General features: G+C 42.2%; 1 protein-coding gene across 1 annotated transcript; it reads left to right on the forward strand.

Annotated features, from left to right (window-relative positions):
* The first annotated feature begins 21 nt into the window (after positions 1–21).
* LOC108084047 (protein crossbronx-like) lies at positions 22–1,049 on the forward strand. The gene has a single exon (XM_017180069.2). It carries the CDS (start codon positions 163–165, stop codon positions 907–909), a length of 747 nt encoding a protein of 248 aa, XP_017035558.1. The 5' UTR covers positions 22–162; the 3' UTR covers positions 910–1,049.
* Positions 1,050–10,364: the final 9,315 nt, after the last annotated feature.

The following is a 10,364-nucleotide window of genomic DNA, read 5'->3' on the forward strand; positions in this document are numbered from 1 at the left end:
GGATTTTCCTATCAAAACCTGAAGCTTGTTCATTTCAAACCACACAACAGGTCACACACACTCATCCCCAAGCACTCCACTCTCCATCCCAGATTCCACATGCCTTGCCCAACTTGACCAGTTCTCTGGAGCAAAGCACCATAGCTCAACCTTGCCATAGCCATGAAGTTGACCGTGATAAAATCCAAGGGCATGGCCCTCATCACCCTGGGGTACCACATCCTGGCCGAGTACCATCTGGTGCAGGAGCAGCTGAAGAACATCTATGCTATTCCCAGCTTCAACAATGGACTCCGCTGGTTCGGCGTGCTCTTCGTGCATAGTGGCATCTATGCGGGCAGCGTGTTCCGTTTCTCCATTCTGCTGCCCGAAAACTTTCCGGATGACACCGCCCTGCCCACAGTGGTCTTCTCCATGCCCATCCTTCATCCGCATATCTGTCCGCAGTCCAAGGTTCTGGATCTTACGCCCGGTTTTAAGAAGTGGAATAGGGATCAGCATCACATTTGGCATCTGCTCCGTTACATTCAGGCCATCTTCGCCGATCCTGAGAGCATCTTAATTGAGGGTCCCCAGTTGGACGTGGTCCTCAACATGGAGGCCCTGGATATGCTAACCAATAACCGTCTGGAGTACTTGCAACTGGCCCAGGAACAGGCCATATCCTCACAGGGTCACATGTACGATCGACCGGAGACGGATGATCCACACTATATTGTCATGGAACCGTACCGTGCGGATCGTCACCTCAAGTTTATGAAAGAGCTGGATAGTGCTAGCTGGTGGGAGGCCACCCGCATAGACAGCTCCATGCCGGCCGAGTATCTGGGCCAAATTGAAGACACCACCAGGGAGCTGGACGAGGAGGAAGGCAGTCAGCGGGTGAAGTCCCTAAACGGGGCAAAGTAGGAGGCTTCGCTTAAGGCGGCTGTGGAAACTTGGATGAGGAACGGAAACAGGATATCAATACTATACTCAAGCAGTTTTAATAAATTTGGACGTACTACTAATAAACTTGTACAACTAATAAACATTTTAAAAATAAATATAAATATGTAAAACAATTAACATAAATAAAAATGTATCTATACCTAAATAACATCTTAACTTTAACAGCTTAGAATATATATTTAGAATTATTAATAATTTACTATGAGAACTATAACGAATCCCAATTGTAAATTCTCAGTCTATGTATTATTTATTTGCATTTTCAACAACATTTTCCATCGATTTCACTGCATTTCCCTTTCCAAGTTTTACTAAACCATACATAAACCAAACAATAAACACATGCTAACGTTTTTCGTTGTCGGACTTAAAGCATTGTTCACATTTCAATTAGTTTTATTTAATTATTTGAATTTAAAATCGCTATCGGGAACAATATAAACTCATTTAATTAAGTGGCCAATTACTGTATATATTTTCTAAAACGTTGTTGACCACAAAAGAGAAACATTACTTTTTTTTGGTACTTCAATTTCTCACAATATTTTTTTGAGTGCGTAAATATATGTTCGCATCCCCATCTCGGTTTCGCCACATTAGTGATGTTAATAATGTCATCTTTCAGGTGCAATAATCAAAATAATAATAATTATGGAACGCGGTCCGTTGGCAAAGTGAAATGCATTCCCGTTCTCCCGTTGAGTACACTCTGGCCTGGGCCTTCCTTTTTGGCGAACGCATTTTAAGGCAGCCGCTTGCATGCGATGCAGGCCATTACGTACAGTTTGGATCATAAAAATAGGATTGAAATTATAAGGTAAAATATTTTATACAAATTAAAATATATTTTAAAGTTTATTTATCCCTAATATATAAGAAAATGTTTTGAAAATCTTTCTGTGGCTCTCGTTTCATTTGATTTTCTTAAATATACTCCATATATTCCTCCGTTTTATTAGCAAAATAAATTAAGTATTAATGTCTTTATATTAATTTCCTCTACTGTTAATAAACGCATCGAAAGCCTGCCTCGTTGGCAAGGGAGCAGGAGAAGTCGTCGTCAGTTGGCGCAAATATACAAAAGTGACAATCTGATTTATCACTGCACTTTGCACAGAGACCGGAGTCCATGCCGCCATGCGAGCAGGTTTCTCACTCCTTTGAATCCTCTGGCCTTTTCTCCTCCCCACCTTTCGCTGTTGGCCCCCGAAATTGCTCATGAAATTATGGCCGATAGTTGGCTGCCATATTTTAGGCCATTTTCGCTAGCGGGCCTGCTGCTAAGTGGGCGAACTCTATTGCAGTCACACACACCGCATTAGAGCTAATTGCCTGGGAAACAGATCTTCTCTATATATCCGGATCACACAAGGCCTTGTAGAGATGCTTTTGGCCACCAGCGATGGTTTTTCAGCCAGCCGGAAAATGTGTGGGACAAAAGGGAGCCTAATTTTGGGTTAAATTTAAATAAGGAAATTGTTTTTGAAAATGTTTGATAATCTGTTTTTGAAATTCTCGATGTTTTATAATATTCGAACTTTATTTACCAATTTCATTACCCTTTGAGTCTTGTTTAGTATTCTTCATTAAATTGTCATACAAAGAGACTCCTTACAATCCATAAAATTCTAAATACAAATTAAGTCACGTCCAGTTCTCAGCTCCTCAGAGAACTTGCTCCATACGCACTTGGTGTGCGTTTATTGAGTGGGCGTTGCGCCAAAAAAAGAAAGAAAAAACAAAAAATTAAGACATATTCGTAAGCTCAACACAGCAGATACAACAACGTTAACATTTACAATTAAGTTGTAATAAATTTAAGCAGCGGCGCGTGGGCTGAAGCAGCCGGGGCCAATGTTAATGGTTTCAGCTTCAATTAAACGGCCATAAAGAACTGTTGCCAGACGGGTGACAAAATATAAGCCTCCATTGTATTGAACTCCGTTTTGTTGGGCTTTGTTTTCTCGGAGTCTCTCCAGTCTCTCCAGTCCCCCAAGTGAAACTGGGTTCTGGATTGGGATCCCCCCCGCGGTTGCAGTTATCAGCGGTCATCAAAACAATTGCCACCATCGTGGCGGATAGCGGATGCGACAATGATCGGGAATGGAATGGAGATGGGGAGATTCCAAGGGGTGACCAGGGTGGGAAATCGACGATGGTGACGATGGCGGTGGTGGTGGTGGTGGTGGCTTCGTTAGCTTCGCATTCGTTTGTCTGACAAGTTGGCGGCGGGCTAACTAAACTAAAACGCCAAAGTCGAAAAAAAAGCGTATTCAATTCAAGTTCAATTGCGCCAACAGGTAAACAAGGACTGGAAAGACGGCAAGACGTCATCAGGCAGTGGGATCATGATTATTAAATATTTAATAAGATATGTAAGGAGTTTCTAAAATATTGCTATTTTAATTTATAATCGTATACCTTTTTCTACAGCTTAAATCTGTGCCCAATGATTTTTACTATAATATTCCCTATTTAAATTTCTTTAAAATATTTTATTTCACCCACTGTGCAACGTCTGTGGCTTGGACCTGTGGGCAGACTGGATTGAACTCCGGATCTCTGGGATCCGCGGCTGCTTTTCGATTTCCTTGGAAAACCGCTAGAGACCGCCGACCCGATCTGCTCTGCTTAGCATTCCCAGCTCTCCCCTGCAGCCAACTTGCGCAGCTACCCCCTATCAGCTCCCTGAAACCCTCCTTCAACTGTCTGAGGCTGAGAGGCAAAGACACAGATTGGTATTTATATGCAAGTTCATGGCTCGGCCGAAGCGCGCACACACATCATCATCGATTATAATCGAAATGGGATTGTAAATCAAATCGCATTGAATGGTAGTGACTTTAAAATGGGCTTCATTATCGCCAGTGCCGCGATGCCGATGCCGGTGCCTGTGTCGGGTGCCCGGTGCCTGCCTGGTGCCGGTGTGTGCTTTTGCTCGGATGTAGCCACATCCTGGCTGCGGCGGAATCGAACTCGAACTCGGACTCAGATTCGGATTCGGGTTGGGAGCTTGGAGCCGGGGGTTTGTCGCTGTTGCTATTGTCGGCGTTTCGCGCTCGGTGGCTGAAGTGACATTCAATGCCATAATTTATGAGTTTATCTTTTTCGCGCCGCCAAATCGTACGCTAAATGCTGTCTGCTCCGGCACGGTCTCGGGTCTCGGCTCTCGGGTCTCTTGGTCTCAGTTTCGATACGAGCAGCATATTGCCAGCTATAGCTGGGCTACCCGGGATGGGGGCATATGCAAACCAACGGCAAACAAACGAAACGTGCGCATATTTTATGGGACTGCGGATTGTAGAGCTCCAAAGTTCCAACTCGGAGCCGATGCCGCCGCTGTCGTTGTCGTTGTCGATCGTTTAATGTCGAGCAATTAAAATTGGAGTTTTTTTTTTCGAGTGGCAGCGGCACATATAGTAGACCCTTGGTATTTTTCGGTACGAGTATGTGCAGCAGCTTATGAGTTATGGCCCTCGTTGTCGGCGCTGTTTCGGCCCTGCATAGCTTTTTGTGCTGTCAATTTGGCCAATGCCATTAGATACGAGCCGGCAGACCGTTGAATACTTTGTTTGGTGGTTGTAGTGAGATATACAACGAGATGAGATACAACCAGAGAGATTTTTCATGAAATTTTTCTTAATTTAAAATATCTTAGTACCTAATTAGTTGCTTAATTTTACCCAAAACATCTTTCAGCTTAAACTTTTCAACATATTTGCAAAGCCTTAATTCACATACCACACTTCCTGAAACATTCCTAAAGCTGTTAAAAGTGCACTCCAAAGTGGAATTTCTAAAGCCAACAACATTTGTAGCGGCAACAAGAGGAGCAACATGAGAAGCAACCTGGCAGCCATGGCAACAGCAACGGCAACTGGCCAACATAATGCCCACTTCTTTTCAATTTCAACGCAAACCCGGCAAAAGAGAGGTATGTAATCATGGCTTCTAATTCTAAACCGTTTTTCATGGCCGAAATGCGAACTGGTTGGCCAAGTTTAACTAATACATCATTATGCTGGCATTTTCCTGTTACTGCCGATGCTATGTTGCTGGTGTTGCCTGTTGCTTCGTAATAATCAATTACGCGTCAGGCACGATCTTGGCTAAAAGAGCGCGCGATCTTCGCATGCCAAGCCGCTCAATCATTATCATCATCATCATCATCATTATCGTCATCATTATTACCACAGCGGACTGATGACGATCGTGAAGCCATAAGCTTCTCCAACAACTTGAGCTATTTTCCCCGCTTTTCGGCTTGCAACTCATGCGCCAATAATAAATTACAAAACAAAACTCTAAGAACAGGTTCAATTACATTTAACAAGAGCGACGGCCAAACAGCTGATTTGTGGTTTACGAGGGATCGCCAGGGAGTAGAATGCACTGATAGAAAATACTAATACAAAGGGGATTTTTTTTATACATATTTATTAAGGGTTATTACTAAAGGTTAAGCACCAGCGCAGCAGGCTGTAAATATTTAATTGTTTAAGTCCTGTCCAAGTTTCTTTTTAGTATTATTTATTGATGATGTATACTAGCGAAATTCGCACTTGAGAATTTTAAGAGCACTCTACAAAATAGCTTTGATAATGTTTAATGTAGAAAGGCTACAATTTCAGAAAATGTAAACCAAAATTTGGCTTCTTAAAAGGTAGAGACTAAATAAATAAATTTATAAGTTATTATAGATTACTTAATAATTCAAAAATATTTCAAAATTCCTAAGAATGTACCTCAACTTTTCTTTCTGTGTATGCGATTGCATCGGCCAATGGCAAATTAAATAGATTTACGCTGGTAAAGTGTTGCTGATTGGGATAATCAACGCGCTTGCAGAGATGCTGATGCTGCTGCTGCTGTTGCTGATGTTGCCGTTGTTGTTGTTGTTGCAGCAGCTTGATGCTGCTGCTGTCAAGTCATTATTACCGACTCTTGTTATTGCGCCTTGTGTTTATGTTGCTATTGCTGTTGCGGCAACTAGCTCAGAACAACTTTGCCTGGGACCCGACTGTTGGCAACGTTGTTAATCCCAATTTTGTATTAAAATTTGCATGGTCGTTGACGTCCAGCCGCAGCAGCAGCAACAGCATCAAGACACACACAGGCACACACACATTGACACACTTTCCGCCGCCGCCGTTGATGTTGCCTTTACTGTTGTTGCATTTCCGGTGGTGTTGAAGTACGCGTCCGGTTTTAATAAAATTGCTGACTCCGCTCAAGTGTTGCCTGCCGGCTGATGGCAGTGGCAACAGCAACAGCTACATGTTGCTACGTTACCATGTTGATATCACCCGCAGCGTAAATCTTCTGGATTAATCCAATTTAACACTTTATGCTGCACTGCGCTTTGGCCATGTTGCTGCTGTGCTGCTGCTGCTGCAACAGCAGCAAGCGGCCCAGTTGCGGTAAGTAACATCAGCGGCAACAGCAGCGTTTGTGTACTAGCGATAGGGTTTGCCGGCTTTTACACAGAGAAAAAAGTAATTTTGAGGCATTTAAAAGGATATACATAATAAAAAATTTAAGAAATATCGTCAAGTTTAAAGAATTATTTGATGTTTTAGGATAAATGCCACAGGAAAATGCTTAAATAAGTTAACAAAAAATTGTTTCTTTGAAATTTATGATTTTTTAAAATAATATTATTATATTACTTAGGTTTTTATTTTCAATATCATCCATTTAATATTTAGCAAGGTGTAAAAAATATTTTAAAAATCAAATTTACTGTGTAAAAGCCTTGGAATATTTGTATATATTTTTTTATTTCACTGACTCTCTAATCCGCTGACCAAATAATATTATTTTGTTGGCTTCTAGGCTTGGCTTTCGATTTTTAGTTGAGGATTAATTTTTTTCCAGGCCTGCGTATATTTCTTTTTTTCTTGCAGTGCCCTGTACTGACCTTTCCCACTGGCAGTCACTTTGTGACTCTGTTAGTTGGCTACCTTTGGCCACACACATGGCTGCTGCTGCTGCTGCCCCTCGCTGGGCGCTTTTATTTTAAGCCATTCCAGCCAAGTTTCGGCCATGTCTTTTATTTGTGCCTTTTTTGTGTGTTTGCTTTGCTTTTTTTTCAAGAGAGAGCACCAAATTTAATACGCTTGTGGTCACATGTGTTGCTCGTGTGCTCGCGCTTTTTTCTACATATTTTTTAAAATAGCAAAGACAGCAGCAGCAGCGGCAAAGCACCCCCTCATAGCATTGCTCTTTTTGGCGACCGTGTTGCGCGCTTTCCTCTTTTTAATTTCGTTTTTTTTATTCCGGGGAGCAAAGCGCGAATTTAATTAAAATATGCAAATCGCTTTGTGGCATTTTGATCAAGTGTTGAGCTCGCTGCTGCTGCTCGGCAGTTGCAAGTCCGCTTAAGCTGCTAGCTCCGACCCGCGAGAACTTCCTTCACTGACAATTTTTCCCTTTTTATTCGGCAACTCTGAAGTTTGTCGATAAAACCTGGCGATAACAGCGGACCAAGTCGGGTTCTTCCCAGTCTCAGTTCCAGTTCCCTGCTCTACTTACGAGCATTTCAGCAGACACTCCTCCGTCTGCCTGTAGAGGAAGGAAATCGCACTCCCCTCTGCTCATCCAGGGGAGTGTGATTTTTATTTCGCTGCCAGTGGAAATTAAATTTATTGCACATTTTATTTTCTTTGATGTTCGTTTGTTAACAAAATTGTTTCGAAGGGGATTAAGGTAACGGACGCGGATTAGCCGTGGCATTAACCAAACACAGACAACATCGTGATATGGCGTAACTCTTGCACTTCATCACTTCTCTTCTACCCTCCGCTTTTCCCCGCCGCTTTTCATTTGCATTTTTATGGCAAACGTGGGTGAGAAGAGATAGGTTTGGGGGAGGAGAGACGAGCAACAAAGTCGCGCAAATGCGATTAAGTCATTTGGCTGGCTTGCTCCAGAGGTTACCTTTACCTGTGCTTTCCTCCCCGCCAATAGTGTAGGTCCAACTTTTTGTGTCTCTTTGTTTCTGACGCTCATTGCGCGCTTTGTGCACTTTTAATTTGGTCTAATTAAACTGAGAATGTGTAGAAACAAATGAACAATTCAGTTAAGTTTGCAAAGTTCTGGAGCATTTAGATTAAGCGACAACTGCCAAAAAGTGGTGGAAGTTGTTGCAGGAAAGTCAGGGATTTTTTGGGTGTATATGTTTTGTATTGAATGTAATTGAAAAGGATTTTTCATTCAAATTTTGACTAGGAGTTCTCCCAATTACATTTAATTAATCAATTTATTATTACCTCTAAACTTTTTTCTTCAAATTTAAAAATAAATAAACACAGACAATTTTCTTAATAATATGAATTAATAATAAATACATTTTTTCACCTATTTTTGTTACTCATATTTAAGCCACATTGTCTCGACTGTTGCACTCTCCAAATTGATATTATTTTTGCAGCCGCCACAAAACTGGGTTATATACCAGTTACCAATTCAATTTGCCATCATCCACAGCAACATCAGCTAAGGGAAGAAAACAAACACATTGTCTTTCAATATCTCGCTGAATGTTTGCGTTACATCCCGTGCCATATATAGTACACTTCATCATACTCAAAAGCCGCCAGCACCTGTGTGCAAAAGACCATTCGGTTCGGGCCAAAAGCCTGACTACTGTGACAATGTGAGCCAAATTCGAGTCAAGGAAATTTCCTTTTGGCCAAAAACCCTGCAAAGTGGCAACCAGCAGCAGCTGCCAGTCAGCCAGGAAAGGAAGGGAAGTCGAAGGATATAACATATATATATATAGAGCCACATTGAAACGAGAACCTAATTCCGTTGAATTTAGCCGGGGTAACAGGTAACGGCGAAGGAAACGGGGGTAATATTTGAATTTTCATTTTCTTGGTTACTCTGTTTCTGTTTTTTTTCTGCTTTTGGAATATTTGCACTGGGTAAATGGTACCAGGATACTTTGCATTGGTAATTTGGCGTCATTTTCAGATAGTTGGCACTACGTGTCCTGCCGCTTCCTGCGTTTGCCTCTCGGGCGAATAAGAATTGACCCAGTTCCTGTGTCAGTTCGCCTGCCAACTGCCTGTGCCTCGTTTCCCTTCTTTGGATACTGAGCAACAAAGCTGTGGCAGAGACAAACAGAAAACCTGCCGCCTGGCCATCGACAAACAGGAATATCCTTGCAACTTGAGCCAGAGCTGTCCGCAACACGTTCGCTCGCACACTGATAGCTGGATAACCGGCAACTGGCAACTGGCAACATGCAATGCCAGGACATGGATGTGACTAAAGGTTTTCCATGCTCCTCTGTTCCCGCATATCCTTGAGGGCCAAAGGCATGGCACATTGTTGTTTTGCTGTCTTGGAGCACACACAGGAAAAAATAAAGATGGCTTAATAAAGATAAACAAAGTAAAAGCTGGAAATGGGAAGCCAACCAGGATACAGGTGAAACCAATATTAATAAAAATAAAAATGTATTAAATTCCAACCAAGAATATTATAAATATTTCGTTGAGTGCATTAGGTAGCAAACCTTCTTTCCCAGGATCTCCTGATTTTCGCATGAGATGCAGCTCAGCAGAATGTTGCTAAAGCTTCTAATCAATTTTTGAAATGACAGGAATTCTCCGATTCAAGATTTCTATTTTGCTGACCCCAATGCTGTTGTGTTTTCGTCTCTTCTTTTTTTTTTCGGTTTCTTATTCCTTGTTTGATTTTTCTGTGGTTTCGCTTGACTGTTTTAGAATTCGAGCACTTATACTCTCGGAGCCGGGCATTGTCAAGTCCCTGAGTCCGGAGCAGAGAGGCCTACACTCGGAACGGCTGTCTTTGTAACTTTGCTAGTTGTCATGTACAGAATGTTTAACATGTCCACTTTTATTTACCTTTTGCCTCCGGGAGCCGTCCTTCCTCCTCTCTCAGCTCGGGGGGGGGAGGATTGGGAATCAGAGTGTGGTGGGGAATCAAAGCCCCTCCAATCCGACCAGGACACTGGACACTGGATCGCCTGCATTTGGCTGACAAAACGCACTTTGTATAATCGAAAATTCTTTTAATTGAATGCAACTCGGTTTCCATTCCAACTTTACTTTCGTCCGAGAGAGTGTGCTCTGCTCCTCCTCCTGCTCCTCTTACTCCTCCGGCTGTCCAAATATTTGAGCTTCAATTTAAATTCCGTGTATTCGTAACTGATTTTTATTTCGCCAGGACTGAGATTGCCAAGTGATTGTGTGCGGTCAGTTTTGGAAATTAAGTGGAGCAGTTGCGTGTGTGTGTGAGAGAGTGTGCTTCTGGCCAGAAAAGTTTTGTTGGTTTGCTTTTGGTTTCGGGGCTTTGTCCTGAATACGGTTTGACCAGCCCATACACAACAGGCCAATTAATTTGAAAAAAAAGTGCAATGAAGGCCAGAAATCTACGAGTTG

This window comes from Drosophila kikkawai, chromosome 2R (genome assembly GCF_030179895.1).
Source record: "Drosophila kikkawai strain 14028-0561.14 chromosome 2R, DkikHiC1v2, whole genome shotgun sequence".
Taxonomy (NCBI): Eukaryota; Metazoa; Arthropoda; class Insecta; order Diptera; family Drosophilidae; genus Drosophila; species Drosophila kikkawai.

Coding starts and splice junctions, on each gene's coding strand:
- LOC108084047 (XM_017180069.2), top strand. CDS start 163: ATGAAGTTGACCGTGATAAAATCCAAGGGCATGGCCCTCATCACCCTG.